Below are 19,214 nucleotides of genomic sequence, written 5' to 3'. Positions count from 1 at the left end.
CGGAGGGGGTAGCATTGGATATAGAACCATCTCAAATCACTTTTGTGCATGCCATATGTACACACACAATGTTTGTGGCCATTACCTATCAGCGATGCTCGATTTCTGACGAAACCCTAGTTCTGTTGACCGCGCCGTCTACCCCTTTGTCTGCGTCGAATGGTGTTTCGCCGTGTGGTCGTATGACTGCGTTTGAGCTTGGTTAGGTCATAGGTACATGTGGAAACAAGTACCATCCCCTATGATCCCAAGGTTCTCTCCGGTTCACCTCAGGGAGTTCCCCCTATACACGCAGAATCCGCCTAAGTGTAGGAACCCCATGTCCGAGAAGCCGGGCACACCCGGAGGGGGTAGCATTGGATATAGAACCATCTCAAATCACTTTTGTGCATGCCATGTGGACACACACAACTTTTGGGGCCATTCCCTAGGTGCGATGCTCGATTTACGACGAAACCCTAGTTACGTTGACCGCGTAGTCTACCCCTTTGACTGCGTCCCATCGGGAGTTCCCCCGGTGGGCGTATGCCTGCGTTTGAGCTTGGTTAGGTCATAGGTACATGTGGAAACAAGTACCATCCCCTATGATCCCAAGGTTCTCTCCGGTTCACCTCCGAGGAGTTCCCCCTATACACGCGAGAATACGCCTAAGTGTAGGAACCCCATGTCCGAGAAGCCGGGCACACCCGGAGGGGGTAGCATTGGATATAGAACCATCTCAAATCACTTTTGTGCATGCCATGTGGACACACACAACTTTTGGGGCCATTCCCTAGGTGCGATGCTCGATTTACGACGAAACCCTAGTTACGTTGACCGCGCCGTCTACCCCTTTGATTGCGTCCCATCGGGAGTTCCCCCGGTGGGCGTATGCCTGCGTTTGAGCTTGGTTAGGTCATAGGTACATGTGGAAACAAGTACCATCCCCTATGATCCCAAGGTTCTCTCCGGTTCACCTCAGGGAGTTCCCCCTATACACGCAGAATCCGCCTAAGTGTAGGAACCCCATGTCCGAGAAGCCGGGCACACCCGGAGGGTAGCATTGGATATAGAACCATCTCAAATCACTTTTGTGCATGCCATGTGGACACACACAACTTTTGGGGCCATTCCCTAGGTCCGATGCTCGATTTACGACGAAACCCTAGTTACATTGACCGCGCAGTCTACCCCTTTGTTGCGTCCCATCGGGGTTCCCCGGTGGGCGTATGCCTGCGTTTGAGCTTGGTTAGGTCATAGGTACATGTGGAAACAAGTACCATCCCCTATGATCCCAAGGTTCTCTCCGGTTCACCTCAGGGAGTTCCCCCTATACACGCAGAATGCGCACAAGTGTAGGAACCCCATGTCCGAGAAGCGGGCACACCCGGAGGGGTAGCATTGGATATAGAACCATCTCAAATCACTTTTGTGCATGCCATGTGGACACACACAACTTTTGGGGCCATTCCCTAGGTCCGATGCTCGATTTACGACGAAACCCTAGTTACGTTGACCGCGTAGTCTACCCCTTTGTTGCGTCCCATCGGGGTTCCCCGGTGGGCGTATGCCTGCGTTTGAGCTTGGTTAGGTCATAGGTACATGTGGAAACAAGTACCATACCCTATGATCCCAAGGTTCTCTCCGGTACACCTCAGGGAGTTCCCCCTATACACTGAGAATGCCTAAGTGTAGGAACCCCATGTCCGAGAAGCCGGGCACACCCGGAGGGGGTAGCATTGGATATAGAACCATCTCAAATCACTTTTGTGCATGCCATGTGGACACACACAACTTTTGGGGCCATTCCTAGGTGCGATGCTCGATTTACGACGAAACCCTAGTTACGTTGACCGCGCCGTCTACCCCTTTGTTGCGTCCCATCGGGGTTCCCCGGTGGGCGTATGCCTGCGTTTGAGCTTGGTTAGGTCATAGGTACATGTGGAAACAAGTACCATCCCCTATGATCCCAAGGTTCTCTCCGGTTCACCTCAGGGAGTTCCCCCTATACACGCAGAATCCGCCTAAGTGTAGGAACCCCATGTCCGAGAAGCCGGGCACACCGGAGGGGGTAGCATTGGATATAGAACCATCTCAAATCACTTTTGTGCATGCCATGTGGACACACACAACTTTTGGGGCCATTCCCTAGGTGCGATGCTCGATTTACGACGAAACCCTAGTTACGTTGACCGCGCCGTAGTCTACCCCTTTGTTGCGTCCCATCGGGAGTTCCCCGGTGGGCGTATGCCTGCGTTTGAGCTTGGTTAGGTCATAGGTACATGTGGAAACAAGTACCATCCCCTATGATCCCAAGGTTCTCTCCGGTTCACCTCCGAGGAGTTCCCCCTATACACGCAGAATCCGCCTAAGTGTAGGAACCCCATGTCCGAGAAGCCGGGCACACCCGGAGGGGGTAGCATTGGATATAGAACCATCTCAAATCACTTTTGTGCATGCCATGTGGACACACACAACTTTTGGGGCCATTCCTAGGTGCGATGCTCGATTTACGACGAAACCCTAGTTACGTTGACCGCGCCGTCTACCCCTTTGACTGCGTCCCATCGGGGTTCCCCGGTGGGCGTATGCCTGCGTTTGAGCTTGGTTAGGTCATAGGTACATGTGGAAACAAGTACCATCCCCTATGATCCCAAGGTTCTCTCCGGTTCACCTCAGGGAGTTCCCCTATACACGCAGAATGCCGCTAAGTGTAGGAACCCCATGTCCGAGAAGCCGGGCACACCCGGAGGGTAGCATTGGATATAGAACCATCTCAAATCACTTTTGTGCATGCCATGTGGACACACACAACTTTTGGGGCCATTCCCTAGGTCCGATGCTCGATTTACGACGAAACCCTAGTTACGTTGACCGCGCCGTCTACCCCTTTGATCGCGTCCCATCGGGGAGTTCCCCGGTGGGCGTATGCCTGCGTTTGAGCTTGGTTAGGTCATAGGTACATGTGGAAACAAGTACCATCCCCTATGATCCCAAGGTTCTCTCCGGTTCACCTCAGGGAGTTCCCCCTATACACGCAGAATCCGCCTAAGTGTAGGAACCCCATGTCCGAGAAGCCGGGCACACCCGGAGGGTAGCATTGGATATAGAACCATCTCAAATCACTTTTGTGCATGCCATGTGGACACACACAACTTTTGGGGCCATTCCCTAGGTCCGATGCTCGATTTCGACGAAACCCTAGTTACGTTGACCGCGCGTAGTCTACCCCTTTGAATGCGTGCCATCGGGGTTCCCCCGGTGGGCGTATGCCTGCGTTTGAGCTTGGTTAGGTCATAGGTACATGTGGAAACAAGTACCATACCCTATGATCCCAAGGTTCTCTCCGGTTCACCTCAGGGAGTTCCCCTATACACGCAGAATCCGCCTAAGTGTAGGAACCCCATGTCAGAAGCGGGCACACCGGAGGGGTAGCATTGGATATAGAACCATCTCAAATCACTTTTGTGCATGCCATGTGGACACACACAACTTTTGGGGCCATTCCCTAGGTGCGATGCTCGATTTACGACGAAACCCTAGTTACCGTTGACCGCGCCGTCTACCCCTTTGACTGCGTCCCATCGGGGTTCCCCCGGTGGGCGTATGCCTGCGTTTGAGCTTGGTTAGGTCATAGGTACATGTGGAAACAAGTACCATCCCCTATGATCCCAAGGTTCTCTCCGGTTCACCTCAGGGAGTTCCCCTATCCACGCAGAATCTTCCTAGGTGTAGGATCCCCTTGTCCGAGTAGCCGGGCCATCACGTAGGCTGTAGCATTGGATATAGAACCATCTCAAATCACTTTTGTGCATGCCATGTGGACACACACAACTTTTGGGGCCATTCCCTAGGTCCGATGCTCGATTTCTGACGAAACCCTAGTTCTGTTGACCGCGCCGTCTACCCCTTTGACTGCGTCCCATCGGGGTTCCCCCGGTGGGCGTATGCCTGCGTTTGAGCTTGGTTAGGTCATAGGTACATGTGGAAACAAGTACCATCCCCTATGATCCCAAGGTTCTCTCCGGTTCACCTCACAGGGAGTACCCCCTATACACGCAGAATGCCTAAGTGTAGGAACCCCATGTCCGAGAAGCCGGGCACACCCGGAGGGGGTAGCATTGGATATAGAACCATCTCAAATCACTTTTGTGCATGCCATGTGGACACACACAACTTTTGGGGCCATTCCCTAGGTGCGATGCTCGATTTCTGACGAAACCCTAGTTCTGTTGACTGCGCCGTCTACCCCTTTGACTGCGTCCCATCGGGGTTCCCCCGGTGGGCGTATGCCTGCGTTTGAGCTTGGTTAGGTCATAGGTACATGTGGAAACAAGTACCATCCCCTATGATCCCAAGGTTCTCTCCGGTTCACCTCAGGGGAGTTCCCCCCTATACACGCAGAATCTGCCTAAGTGTAGGAACCCCATGTCCGAGAAGCCGGGCACACCCGGAGGGGGTAGCATTGGATATAGAACCATCTCAAATCACTTTTGTGCATGCCATGTGGACACACACAACTTTTGGGGCCATTCCCTAGGTCCGATGCTCGATTTCTGACGAAACCCTAGTTACGTTGACCGCGCCGTCTACCCCTTTGTTGCGTCCCATCGGGTTCCCCGGTGGGCGTATGCCTGCGTTTGAGCTTGGTTAGGTCATAGGTACATGTGGAAACAAGTACCATCCCCTATGATCCCAAGGTTCTCTCCGATTCACCTCAGGGAGTTCCCCCTATACATGCGAGAATCTCTCCTGCCCTTTTTTCCGCCCACCCTTTTCCCATTTGCTTCTCTCCCGCCCTTTTTCCCACCCACCCTTTCCCGCTCCTTCTCTCCCGCCCTTTTTCCCGCCCACCCTTTCCCGCTGCTTCTCTCCCGCCCTTTTTCCCGCCCACCCTTTCCCGCCCATTCTCTCCCGCCATGTTTTCCCGCCATTTCAGCCCCTCGTCGGCCTATATATAGCCATGGCTTCTCCACTAACAGCACCAGCAACATTTCTCCCTTCATCACTTCTCTCATCCAATAGAACCACAAAATCCTCTGAGCTGAGCTGCCGCCGAGATGGCTCCTCGTCGCCGTAGCAACACGGGCTTCATCGGCGTTCGCTGCGGCTGCGGGACATTTCGCGGCTGAAATCACCGCCGGTGGTACGCGTGTGTGGCTCGGCACCTTCTACACGAAGGAGGCTGCTGCCCGCGCATACGACGTTGCGGCTTGGAGGTTTGGCCGGCCGCGCCACGAAATGAACTTCCCGGAGGTCGGGTCTCGACGGAAGCTCGTAGTCTCTCTGCGAGCCACTACTTCGCTCACGGGGTGAAGCGCGGCGGTACAGGGCTGGCCAGCGGCGGATTGATACCACCGAGGCGGACGAGCAGTTCATGGCACGGTGGCGCGAGAGACCATCCGGAGACGTCGAGGCAACGCGCGCATTACGGAAGGAGAAGCGGACGTACGGGAGAGAGAGGAGGGCGGGAAAGCGGCAGAGGAAGGCCGAGGTTGAAGCAGAGTACGCCAAAGGAGAGGCGTCGACATGGGGGAGAATGATGAACGGTGGTTGTGGAACCTCACAACCACCGCTTCGAGGACACCCCAGCGAGGATGAAGATTTCGACTTCTCCGATTAATATGTGTGTGTCGAGTCCGTGTGTCTAGCGGGTCATGTGTCGACCAGGTGTTCTTTAAATGCTTTGGTTTGTGTGTGGGTCTAGTTCTTTAAGTGTTTTGGTTCATGTGTGTGGGTGTAGTTTCTTTAAGTGTTTGCTTCCTCTGTGTGGGTGTAGTTCTTTAACTGTTTCAGTTCGTGTGTGGGTCTAGTTCTGTAAGCGCTTTGGTATGTGTGTGAGTCTAGTTATTTAAGTATTTTATATCGTGTGTGGGTCTTAAGTATTTTGTATCGTGTGTGGGCCATTCACCCCCTCCGAGGTTCGATTTCTGGCGAAGGGGTTCTATACCGCCCTTATACATATATATAGGTTTCCCGCAAAGGGGTTCGCCAAAATAGCAGTGAGAAATAAATAAACAAAAAAAATGATTGGGATTAATAATTATCTCTTTGGTGCCAAAAAAATGGAAAAACAAAAAAATGTGCACAATTTGCTGTGCCGACGGCCTTTTTTGTGCCGTGGGTGACCGTCGGCACAGCAGAAGGCGGGACCCAGTTTTCAGTCCCTGTGCCGACGGCCGCCGTTGCGCCGTGGGCTACCGTCGGCACACTATAGACGGCGCCGTGACAGCCTAACGGCTGGGCCCGCCTGTCTGCTCGTCTGCCGACGGCCGTGGCTGTGCCGACGGTGACCTTCGGGCGCCAAGTTTCTGTGCCGACGGTCCGGGTTGCGCCGACGGTGACCGTCGGTGTAGACAGCTGTGTGCCGACGGTGAACGTACGCCGACGGTCAGCTCCGTCGCCGGTCGACGAGGGCCTCTGTGCCGACGGCCCCGACATTTGGCCGTCGGCACATGGGCTGGCCGTCGGCACATGGAGTTTCTCCCGTAGTGAAACAATGGCAAGCACTACTACACGATGTACCAGACCATGTTCGAGATCGACACCAAGTACGTGCCGATCATGCCCATCGGGAGAGGATCCTACGGTACCGTATGCTCGTCGATAAACCAGGAGACCAACGAGAAGGTCGCGATAAAAAAGATAAACAATGTCTTCAATAACCGGATGGATGCGCTCAGGACGCTCCGCGAGATGAAGCTCCTTCGGCACTTGCGTCACGAGAATGTTATTTCTTTGAAGGATATAATGATGCCCCTACGCAGGAGGAGCTTCAAGGATGTGTATCTGGTCTCCGAACTCATGGACACGGATCTGGATAAGTTAATCATGTCATCACAGCCGCTTTCCAACGAGCACTGCCAATATTTCCTTTTTCAGGTAAGCGTCGGCTCTGTTTTTCATTCTTACCTTTACTTACCGCCTGGCCAGTTGCTCTCTTTGCAGTTCTACCATATTGTCATAAGTTAGTTTATTATTCACATCTCAATCTTTATTTGGAAGTCATGGTTATGGGTTGCTAGGCATAGCAGTGCCATGAGTTTATGTGATTTTTTTCCTTGCGATACGAATCAAAGTAGGTCTGATAATTTTCACAGCCTTCAAATTATGAGATAGAATTGTTTGTTTGTGTTCCTATGCCAACTTGCATTAGTACATGGTCAATCTAAAGTTGTTGACTTCCAACTAGTTAAGTTACCAAATATTGATCTGCTTATTCATGGAAGCACCGGTTAACTTCGGTATGTCTAGTTTATACGAGCTTCTACAGCTGCTCTAAATACATGTCAGATTTGCATGAATATATACAACTTAAGCTTCTCCATAAATTACTTTGGAAGCTATGCATAGATACCAAACTTGAGCATCTTGTAGAGGACCCTCGACTTGCTAATTATTTTAGTATGTTATACTGCTCTGTATTTGAATTTTATACTGATTGTTTCACACTTTCGACTCATTTGGGCAATCAATAATCTAAGATGCCGCCTTTTCTTGACTGCAGCTCCTCCGAGGGTTGAAATGTCTTCATTCAGCAGGAATACTCCATAGGGATCTGAAACCAGGGAACCTTCTGATTAATGGAAACTCTGATCTGAAGATCTGTGACTTTGGTCTTGCTCGCACAGATAATAGTGAAGGTCAATTGATGACTGAGTATGTTGTCACTCGTCCGTATAGAGCTCCCGAGCTGCTGCTCGGTTGCGACAACTATGGCACCGCCATAGATGTCTGGTCAGTTGGCTGTATATTTGCTGAGCTACTTGGCCGCAAGACTATCTTTCCAGGAGCTGATTGCCTTAGTCAGCTCAAGCTTATAGTCAATGTTCTTGGCACCATGAATGATGGTGACCTTGAGTTCATTGAGAGCCTAAGGGGTCGCAACTACATCAAATCCCTTCCATACACCCGCGGGATTCCCCTCTACAATATGTACCCACAAGCGCACCCTCTTGCCATTGATCTGTTGCAGAAGATGCTTATCTTTGATCCTTCCAAAAGGATTAGTGTCATTGAGGCTTTGGAGCACCCCTACATGTCAGCGCTGTATGATCCAAGTGCAAACCCTCCTGCTCAGGTACCTGTCGATCTTGATATAGATGAGAACCTCAGCGTAGATATGATCCGAGAAATGTTGTGGCAAGAGATGCTCCAGTATCACCGGAGGCCATCAAAATGGAGAATATTTAACAAGTAGAAGATGGACATAACTCGATGAAAGGATGCCCGACGGGCTAACCTTGGCGACGGCTTGTTCCGATGCTGTGTCCTCTGCGTTACGTCGGCTTCCTGCCTGTGCACGGCAGCAGGATGCAGTCGCACCAGGATCACTGCCGGAGCCTGGCCCGGTTGACTGTGCAGGACGTGCTTAGCGGGAGGGCCGGCAGCGGCAATGGACGTCGATCTTTGCAAGGAGACATTGTACATGGATCACTGGTAGCAGCATCACTTTCAAGAACGAGGTGGATCCCGCATTAGCTAGCTGGGATTCAGATGACAAACTGTTAAAAATCAAATAGCTTTGATCAAGGTTTAAGAAAGCGTTAAGCGTAGTTGGTGGGGTGGAAGGCCTCTGCACATAAGCGATTGCTTTGATAAGCTAAGTAGGCGGTTAATTTGTAAACTCTGTAATTCTCAAGAGATGCTTTTGTAACATCCTTAGACTAGTCACAGTGGGAAGAAATATATAGTAGTGTCATGTTTATGCGGAAATTCAATTCGACTCCCGGGTGCGTATGCTCCCTCTACAAAAAAATCATATTTTGAAATGTCGAAAAATTTGAACAAAACATTCAACATGTACATCTCCATAATATACGTGCGTTCGTCAAGTTTCACGAAAAACCAATATTTTGTGTGGTCTATATAAAAAAGAGAAAGTTTATCTTGTTAAAAGCATTATTTTTAGCACTGAATTTTGTCTATTTTACACACGTCACATGATAATTCGATTTTTTATGAAACGACTTTGTGAGCACGTAGCACGTGAAGATGTACGTGCGAACTTTTAGTTTCTGTTTTAAAAAAATTTAAAATGTATGTAAGATGCATTTTGAAATATAGGAAGCATATGCACCCATGTTCCAAAACACCGCTCCCCATGTTTATGACACTACTCTATGTTACTATCTTCATAATATAGTATTGTGCATGAGTGTATTAATTAGCTTGTACTAGATTTATTCTATTTTGAAAAGTGTGATATTATGGTAACATAGCTAGTTAGTATTTACCAGAACCATCTCTTTCTTCATTTAATATTCTTCATTTAATATGTCATGTTATCAATTTGTCTAGTTGGCAATGCATGTAGCTCTATATTACTACCTTAGTTACTCCCACTATGAGTAGTCGCAGTTTTATAGACGTATATATACCTCCAACAATCATAAGTGAACACATCACTTAATTCTCTCAATCGTTAGTTCTAAACACAAACATCAAATCACGGAATTAAGTGTAGAAGAAGAAAGTAAACATCAAAAGATCTTAATTTTCTCATAGCAATAAATAGTTGTTTATTGGATGCTGTTGTGATTCATGTGTGTCTCGCTGATCAGTGTGCTGCATGTACTGGATTTGTTTGACGCAAAATTTATAGACGGAAATAGCAAAATGTCTGGGTACAGCTTACAAGAGTTGCAGGCCTATAATGTACTACTGGTACCTGACTTACTAAAAACATTATCAACGATGTACCGCATATTACTAGATCTTTGGTGTAAGAATTATCGTCTTCATCAAACTGGTGCCTACTTTCTGCGAGTCCTTCTTTGAACCTTAAAATACCAACCTTTACCAATTCAAGGATATGCTATCAGAAACTAACTTATCGAATACAGGCTTACAATTCTCTGTCCAGCTGACAACAAAAAGTGACACGGGGCAGCCATCACAAGTTGAATCATCATCTTTATCTACATTGAGTTAATTTTACATGCTCCACATCTACAAGTGTGGATTTTGTACACCCAAGCATGGAAGTTCCTCTTTAATAAAGCATCATAAAGAATGCTCAACTAATACAAATAATACTACCTAAACCTCAAAGCTTAAGGTTTATATATTTTTTAAATTCAAACCAATTAAAGTTTAACCAAACTTTTAGAACAATCCATCAACAAATATAATATTTTGTAGATACCATACTAAAATATATTTTATCATCTATTTAATGATATTAAATGTTAATATTTGTTTAACCAACAAAGTATGAGACATGTTATTTAGTTGATACTACTTGATTCGTATTTGAGTTGGACTTATTCGTTTATTTTGGTCTTTCTTCGAGATAGAGCCGGATATTAGAATGTTTGGTCACCGTACACTCGGTGACATAGGCATCCCCAATGGGCCTGCCAAAGATAGTACCCGGGGTTTGATGAAGGCCCACTACCCGAAGAATAAGAAGACTCGGAAGCCCAAAGATATTATTAAGGAAAGTTAGAGTTGTAATAGGAAGGGTTATTTGTAATTTTACGGGATGAGTTAAGAACCTTCCCGGACTCTGTAACGTGTACAATATGAATCCCTCGGCTCCGCCTCATATATAAGGGGGAGTCGAGGGACGGGAAGAGGATCGAATCATTGTTGAACAAACCCTAGCTTTATTTCGTCGAGCACTTTTCGGCTGAAACCTTCGAGATCTACTTGCCCTCTACATCCAACGAAACCCTAGTCTACTACTTGTAGGCATTGACAAGTTAATACCTTGTCAATTGGCGCCGTCTGTGGGATTTAGAGGCGACAAGGAGCTGATCTCGATGGCACGCTCAGAATCATCGACTTCATCGACAGCAAGCAACATCATGGATAGAGGTAAACAGATCGAAACTGGTCTCGTTGATTTTGTACCTCATCCGCCCTCCCGTTTGGATGCATATACATATCCGGAGGAGCCCATGGAGATGACGTTCGGGAGGTTCCACTTTCGCGTCGGGAAAGAAGGAAGTTATCGTCTCGAAATTCCGACCTTCCCGAGGTTTCCTGTGGAGCATACCGAATCTTCAAGCTCGGCATCATCGATCGAGTCAGGCGACGAAGAAACCTCTTCGCCACGCTTCGTCAGCACCAAGGCAAGCGAAAAACTCGCCAAGATCTTCAGTGACATGTCCTTCGAATCGTCTGCGGACTCCTATATAAGCAGTGATTCCGAAAGCGTCGACAGCTTCGACTTCATCGACAAATCTATCACAATTGGAAAGGTCTTCACCAATCTCTATGATGGTGTCACCGAATCCAGCAAGGCGCAGAATTCTAGATACCATCAAATCTACGTCATCGGAGAAGCAAGTCGTGATCAGGATGAAACATCGGAGGCTTTCGATGATCTGGGAAATCCATACGTCGATCCCTCTGACTTAAGGCGAGGATTGGGCAACAAATACGATGGGCCTACACCACGTATGAGAGTTCAGTTGTCACAAGCAGCATGGGATAGAGCCGCAAGAGCTATGGATGGCTCAGAACCAATGGCGACAACCGCCACGATCGAGGAATTGCAGGCATACCAATATAGACTCGCTCGAGCTGGAAGGGAATTGGAAAAACAAACAGAGGTTCTGAACAAAAGAAGGGAGGCAGCTTCCGCGTCAAGCAGGCTAAGGGCAGACCTCCGTCGACATTCAGGAACTTCGGGAGATAGTCACAGAGAAGCTCGGAACAGGGCAAGGTCAAGGTTGCAAAACATACCTGAAGCAGAAAGAGAGAATCTAGTTCAAAACCTCGACATGTCCTTTATGTCGATAGACACGAGAGGAAACATTATTCCCAAAACACCGGAAGCTGGGTACATGGCGACACAAGCCTTTATCCTCGCATCTAGACCACCGCCTGGAGATCCAAGGGAAGCATTGTATAACATGGCCATGGCAGGCGTTGGAGCCATGGGAACAGCGTTCGCATCGACGCCTCCAGAAGGATCAGCAAGGCAAAATAGTCCACGACCTGCGGTTGCAGCAGCAGCTCCCGAAAGAACAGGCGAAGCAAGGGACGCAGACACCCAGGCAAGGGTAGACAGGGCACGACAACATAGAAGGGAACATCGACACTCTCCAGACTTAGCCGAAGAGGATATGTGCGGGTTACCATGTTTCACGAGAAGGGTCCGAAAAACTCGGGTGCCCTCAGGGTTTAAGCTACCCGATAATTTCAAAAAATTCGACGGATTGCAGGATCCTGAGGATTGGCTGGTAGATTACCTCGAGACAGTAAAATTAATTGGCGGCACAAGGGCAACGGCAATGCAGAGCATTCAGGTGCACTTAAGTGGAGCCGCAAGATCTTGGATAAAAAAGCTTCCAGTAGGTTCCATCGACAGCTGGACTGATTTTGAGGACATATTCATCAAAAAAATTCGGTCCACTTGCAAAAAGCCTGCGACACTCGAGGAGCTGAGATCATGTCGACAGAAACATGATGAATCAATGAGGAAGCACATCCAAAGGTGGAATATCATCAAAAACTCGGCAGAAAACATATCTAACGAGAGAGCCATAGATGCATTCGTGGCAGGAGTCCGACGAGGAGATTTCGTGGAGGATCTGGGGAGAACTAACCCAAAAACAGTATCAGCATTGATGGAGATAGCAAACAAATGGGCAGATGGCGAAGATGCTGTGCACAATAAGCGACACAGGTCACCAGAGGAGGACCGCAGTCGAAATTACCAAGGCAGGCGACGATTCTCTCGATTTTCGAGTTATGATCCACCTGGCCAAATTTCGGCTGGGTTTCGATCAGGCACTGGAGGAAACAACAGAGATAACTATCAACGCAGCAGCGAGCAGCGAAGCGACAACAGAGATGACTCGCGAAATAACAGGCCAAACAACGGTCCTAGGTTTCAGAGGCCCTTTGTGACCCCTGAGGATATGATGAACGGTCCATGCCAGATGCACTTCTTCGTCGACAACAATGGGGTAAGGCAGTCAGGACACCTACAGAAAGATTGTCGGAACTTTCAAGCAATGATGAGGGTTGCCGCGCACGCGCACGCCCAGGCAGCAAGTCGAAATCCCCAAGGCCCTAGGAGTGAGATCCACCTACCACCTCCTCCCGCAATTACGGAAGAAAATCGACACCAGCTCAGGATAGCGGCAGCACCAGCACCACCACCATACGTCGATCCCAACTCCCATGGAGCAGTCTCGATGATTCAGAAAGGAAGACCATCCAATAGAGCTCAGAAAGTAATCTCACGGCAAGTATTCATGGCAGAAAAAATGCCCCCACCAACAGTCGAATATCTCAATTGGTCGGGACAAGATATTGGATTCACAATTGCGGATCACCCGCAGCAAGTTCCTCGACCAGGGCAATCAGCACTTATTTTGCCCGCAGTAATTGCAGGATTCGACGTATCTCGAGTTTTCATCGACGGAGGAAGCAGTTTAAACCTTATGTATGCAGATACACTAAGGAAAATGAACATATCCTTGGCGAACCTCAAACCAACGGACACGCGATTTCATGGAATCACACCAGATAAACCAAGTTACCCACTGGGAAGGATTAACCTCGACGTTCAGTTCGGCACTCGAGAGAATTACAGAATCGAAAGGTTGGAGTTCGAAGTCGTGGATTTTCCATCACAGTACCATGCTCTGCTGGGGCGCCCAGCATACGCCAGGTTTATGGCAGTACCACATTACACATACCTATTATGGCGGATGCCTGGACCAAAGGGGCCAATCACGATTAAAGGAAGCTTTTCGCTTGCCGATAAATGTGATAAAGATTTTCATCGGCTTTCAGAAACCTTCGGGATGCAAGCAGAATATATGGAGTCAAAGCTCACAACAGATTACGACGTACTACCAGATATGGGGAGGCCTAGCAAGGAGTCAACCTTCAACACAGCAAAGGATTCTAAGGAAGTACAGATTCACCCGACAGATCCGAAGAAAACGACGTCCATTGCAAATAACATGGACCTCGCATAGGAAAGCGCGCTCGTCGAGTGATACGTCTCCGACGTATCGATAATTTCTTATGTTCCATGCCACATTATTGATGTTATCTACATGTTTTATGCACACTTTATGTCATATTCGTGCATTTTCTGGAACTAACCTATTAACAAGATGCCGAAGTGCCAGTTCCTGTTTTCTGCTATTTTTGGTTTCAGAAATCCTAGTAACGAAATATTCTCGGAATCGGACGAAATCAACGCCAAAGATCTTAGAATCCCCGGAAGCATCCAGAACACACCAGAGAGGTCAGAGGGGGGCCACAGGCCCACCAAACTACAGGCTGGCGCGGCCAGAGGGGGGGCCGCGCCGCCCTATAGTTTGGCCCCCCTGTTAGCCCTCCTGCGCCGCCTCTTCGCCTATATAAAGCCCCTGACCTAAAAACCTCGACACGATTGGCGAAAACCACAGAAACCTTCCAGAGCCGCCGCCATCGCGACGCCAAGATCTGGGGGACAGGAGTCTCTGTTCCGGCACGCTGCCGGAGCGGGGAAGTGCCCCCGGAAGGCTCCTCCATCGACACCGCTGCCATCTCCACCGCCATCTTCATCACCGCTGCTGCTCCCATGAGGAGGGAGTAGTTCTCCATCGAGGCTCGGGGCTGTACCGGTAGCTATGTGGTTAATCTCTCTCCCATGTACCTCAATACAATGATCTCATGAGCTGCTTTACATGATTGAGATTCATATGAGTTTGTATCACAATTTATCTATGTGCTACTCTAGCAATGTTATTAAAGTAGTTTTATTCCTCCTGCACGTGTGTAAAGGTGACAGTGTGTGCACCGTGTTAGTACTTGGTTTATGCTATGATCATGATCTCTTGTAGATTGCGAAGTTAACTATTGCTATGATAATATTGATGTGATCTATTCCTCCTACATATGCATGAAGGTGACAGTGTGCATGCTATGTTAGTACTTGGTTTAGTCTATTGATCTATCTTACACTATAAGGTTACTTAAACATGAGCATTATTGTGGAGCTTGTTAACTCCGGCATTGAGGGTTCGTGTAATCCTACGCAATGTGTTCATCATCCAACAAAAGTGTAGAGTATGCATTTATCTATTATGTTATGTGATCAATGTTGAGAGTGTCCACTAGTGAAAGTGTAATCCCTAGGCCTTGTTCCTAAGTACTGCTATCGCTGCTTGTTTACTGTTTTACTGTGTTACTACTGCTGCGTTACTACTGCTTGTTAACTACACGCCAGCAAGCTATTTTCTGGCACCGTTGCTACTGTTCATATATATTCATACCACCTGTATTTCATTATCTCTTCGCCGAACTAGTGCACCTATTAGGTGTGTTGGGGACACAAGAGACTTCTTGCTTTGTGGTTGCAGGGTTGCATAAGAGGGATATCTTTGACCTCTTCCTCCCTGAGTTCGATAAACCTTGGGTGATCCACTTAAGGGAAAACTTGCTGCTGTTCTACAAACCTCTGCTCTTGGAGGCCCAACACTGTCTACAGGAAAAGGAGGGGGAAGTAGACATCATCGAGTTCCTCCGTGAGCACTGGAAAATCTTCGCATGGTGTCCAGCTCACATGCCAGGAGTACCCAGGGAACTTGCCGAGCACCACCTACACTTGGATCCAATCGCGAAACCAATCAAACAACCTCTGCGGCGTTTTTCGGAACCAAACCGCAAGGCTATGCTGTCGGAAATTAACAGACTCAGAGAAGCAGGTTTCATCAAAGAAATACATACAGAGGCCTGATACGCGTTCAGCACGCGTCCGTTGGGAACCCCAAGAGGAAGGTGTGATGCGTACAGCGGCAAGTTTCCCTCAGTATGAAACCAAGGTTATCGAACCAGTAGGAGCCAAGAAGCACGTTGAAGGTTGATGGCGGCGGGATGTAGTGCGGCGCAACACCAGAGATTCCGGCGCCAACGTGGAACCTGCACAACACAACCAAAGTACTTTGCCCCAACGAAACAGTGAGGTTGTCAATCTCACCGGCTTGCTGTAACAAAGGATTAACCGTATTGTGTGGAAGATGATTGTTTGCAGAAAACAGTAGAACAAGTATTGCAGTAGATTGTATTTCAGTAAAGAGAATTGGACCGGGGTCCACAGTTCACTAGAGGTGTCTCTCCCATAAGATAAACAGCATGTTGGGTGAACAAATTACAGTTGGGCAATTGACAAATAAAGAGGGCATGACCATGCACATACATATCATGATGAGTATAGTGAGATTTAATTGGGCATTACGACAAAGTACATAGACCGCCATCCAACTGCATCTATGCCTAAAAAGTCCACCTTCAGGTTATCATCCGAACCCCCTCCAGTATTAAGTTGCAAAGCAACAGACAATTGCATTAAGTATGGTGCGTAATGTAATCAACAACTACATCCTTAGACATAGCATCAATGTTTTATCCCTAGTGGCAACAGCACAACACCACCTTAGAACTTTCTGTCACTGTCCCAGGTGTCAATGCAGGCATGAACCCACTATCGAGCATAAATACTCCCTCTTGGAGTTACAAGCATCTACTTGGCCAGAGCATCTACTAGTAACGGAGAGCATGCAAGATCATAAACAACACATAGATATAACTTTGATAATCAACATAACAAGTATTCTCTATTCATCGGATCCCAACAAACGCAACATATAGAATTACAGATAGATGATCTTGATCATGTTAGGCAGCTCACAAGATCCGACAATGAAGCACAATGGGGAGAAGACAACCATCTAGCTACTGCTATGGACCCATAGTCCAGGGGTAGACTACTCACACATCACTCCGGAGGCGACCATGGCGGCGTAGAGTCCTCCGGGAGATGAATCCCCTCTCCGACAGGGTGCCGGAGGCGATCTCCTGGATCCCCCAAGATGGGATCGGCGGCGGCGGCGTCTCAGTAAGGTTTTCCGTATCGTGGCTCTCGGTACTGGGGGTTTCGCGACGGAGGCTATTTGTAGGCGGAAGGGCAGGTCAAGAGGCGGCACGAGGGCCCCACACCACAGGGCCGCGCGGCCAAGGGGGGCCGCGCCGCCCTAGGGTGTGGCCCCCTCGTGGCCCCTCTTCGTCTCCTCTTCGGACTTCTGGAAGCTTCGTGGCAAAATAGGACCCTGGGCGTTGATTTCGTCCAATTCCGAGAATATTTCGTTACTAGGATTTCTGAAACCAAAAACAGCAGAAAACTTGACAAGCGGCACTTCGGCATCTTGTTAATAGGTTAGTTCCAGAAAATGCACGAATATGACATAAAGTGTGCATAAAACATGTAGATAACATCAATAATGTGGCATGGAACATAAGAAATTATCGATACGTCGGAGACGTATCAGCATCCCCAAGCTTAGTTCTGCTCGTCCCGAGCAGGTAAAACGATAACACAGATAATTTCTGGAGTGACATGCCATCATAATCTTGATCATACTATTTGTAAAGCATATGTAGTGAATGCAGCGATCAAAACAATGTATATGACATGAGTAAACAAGTGAATCATATAGCAAAGACTTTTCATGAATAGCACTTCAAGACAAGCATCAATAAGTCTTGCATAAAAGTTAACTCATAAAGCAATAATTCAAAGTAAAGGTATTGAAGCAACACAAAAGAAGATTAAGTTTCAGCGGTTGCTTTCAACTTATAACATGTATATCTCATGGATATTGTCAACATAGAGTAATATAACAAGTGTAATATGCAAATATGTAGGAATCAATGCACAGTTCACACAAGTGTTTGCTTCTTGAGGTGGAGAGAAATAGGTGAACTGACTCAACATTAAAGTAAAAGAATGGTCCTCCATAGAGGAAAAGCATCGATTGCTATATTTGTGCTAGAGCTTTGATTTTGAAAACATGAAACAATTTTGTCAACGGTAGTAATAAAGCATATGAGTTATGTAAATTATATCTTACAAGTTGCAAGCCTCATGCATAGTATACTAATAGTGCCCGCACCTTGTCCTAATTAGCTTGGACTACCGGATCATCACAATACACATGTTTTAACCAAGTGTCACAATGGGGTACCTCCATGCCGCCTGTACAAAGGTCTAAGGAGAAAGCTCGCATTTTGGATTTCTCGCTTTTGATTATTCTCAACTTAGACATCCATACCGGGACAACATGGACAACAGATGATGGACTCCTCTTTTATGCATAAGCATGTAACAACAATTAATAATTTTCTCATTTGAGATTGAGGATATATGTCCAAAACTGAAACTTCCACCATGGATCATGGCTTTAGTTAGCGGCCCAATGTTCTTCTCTAACAATATGTATGCTCCAACCATTAAGGTGGTAGATATCTCTTACTTCAGACAAGACGGACATGCATAGCAACTCACATGAAATTCAACAAGGAATAGTTGATGGCGTCCCCAGAAAACATGGTTATCGCACAACAAGCAACTTAATAAGAGATAAAGTGCATAAGTACATATTCAATACCACAATAGTTTTTAAGCTATTTGTCCCATGAGCTATATATTGTAAAGGTGAATGATGGAATTTTAAAGGTAGCACTCAAGCAATTTACTTTGGAATGGCGGAGAAATACCATGTAGTAGGTAGGTATGGTGGACACAAATGGCATAGTGGTTGGCTCAAGTATTTTGGATGCATGAGAAGTATTCCCTCTCGATACAAGGTTTAGGCTAGCAAGGCTTATTTGAAACAAACACAAGGATGAACCGGTGCAGCAAAACTCACATAAAAGACATATTGTAAACATTATATGACTCTACACCGTCTTCCTTGTTGTTCAAACTCAATACTAGAAATTATCTAGACTTTAGAGAGACCAAATATGCAAAACAAATTTTAGCATGCTCTATGTATTTCTTCATTAATGGGTGCAAAGCATATGATGCAAGAGCTTAAACATGAGCACAACAATTGCCAAGTATCACATTACCCAAGACATTTATAGCAATTACTACATGTATCATTTTCCAATTCCAACCATATAACAATTTAACGAAGAAGGAACTTCGCCATGAATACTATGAGTATAAACTAAGGACATACTTGTCCATATGCTACAGCGGAGCGTGTCTCTCTCCCATAAAGTGAATGCTAGGATCCATTTTATTCAAACAAAACAAAAAACAAAAACAAACCGACGCTCCAAGCAAAGCACATAAGATGTGATGGAATAAAAATATAGTTTCAGGCGAGGAACCTGATAATGTTGTCGATGAAGAAGGGGATGCCTTGGGCATCCCCAAGCTTAGACGCTTGAGTCTTCTTAGAATATGCAGGGGTGAACCACCGGGGCAT

At 47.3% G+C, this 19,214-nt stretch overlaps 1 protein-coding gene across 1 annotated transcript; it reads left to right on the top strand.

Moving 5' to 3' along the window:
- Positions 1-6,478: 6,478 nt before the first annotated feature.
- On the top strand, positions 6,479-8,669 carry LOC127315216 (mitogen-activated protein kinase 4-like). The gene is made up of 2 exons (XM_051345724.2): positions 6,479-6,861; positions 7,487-8,669. The coding sequence occupies exons 1-2, from the start codon at positions 6,499-6,501 to the stop codon at positions 8,177-8,179; spliced, it is 1,056 nt and encodes a 351-aa protein (XP_051201684.2). The 5' UTR covers positions 6,479-6,498; the 3' UTR covers positions 8,180-8,669.
- Positions 8,670-19,214: the final 10,545 nt, after the last annotated feature.

This window comes from Lolium perenne, chromosome 7, assembly GCF_019359855.2.
Source record: "Lolium perenne isolate Kyuss_39 chromosome 7, Kyuss_2.0, whole genome shotgun sequence".
NCBI classification, from domain to species: Eukaryota; Viridiplantae; Streptophyta; class Magnoliopsida; order Poales; family Poaceae; genus Lolium; species Lolium perenne.
This window is presented reverse-complemented; position numbering and strand designations above follow the sequence as displayed.

Excerpts from the sequence above, each read along its gene's own strand:
- LOC127315216 (XM_051345724.2), top strand. The coding sequence starts at position 6,499 with ATGTACCAGACCATGTTCGAGATCGACACCAAGTACGTGCCGATCATG. Across the intron at positions 6,862-7,486 it reads GCCAATATTTCCTTTTTCAG|CTCCTCCGAGGGTTGAAATG; the intron begins GTAAGCGTCGGC and ends TCTTGACTGCAG.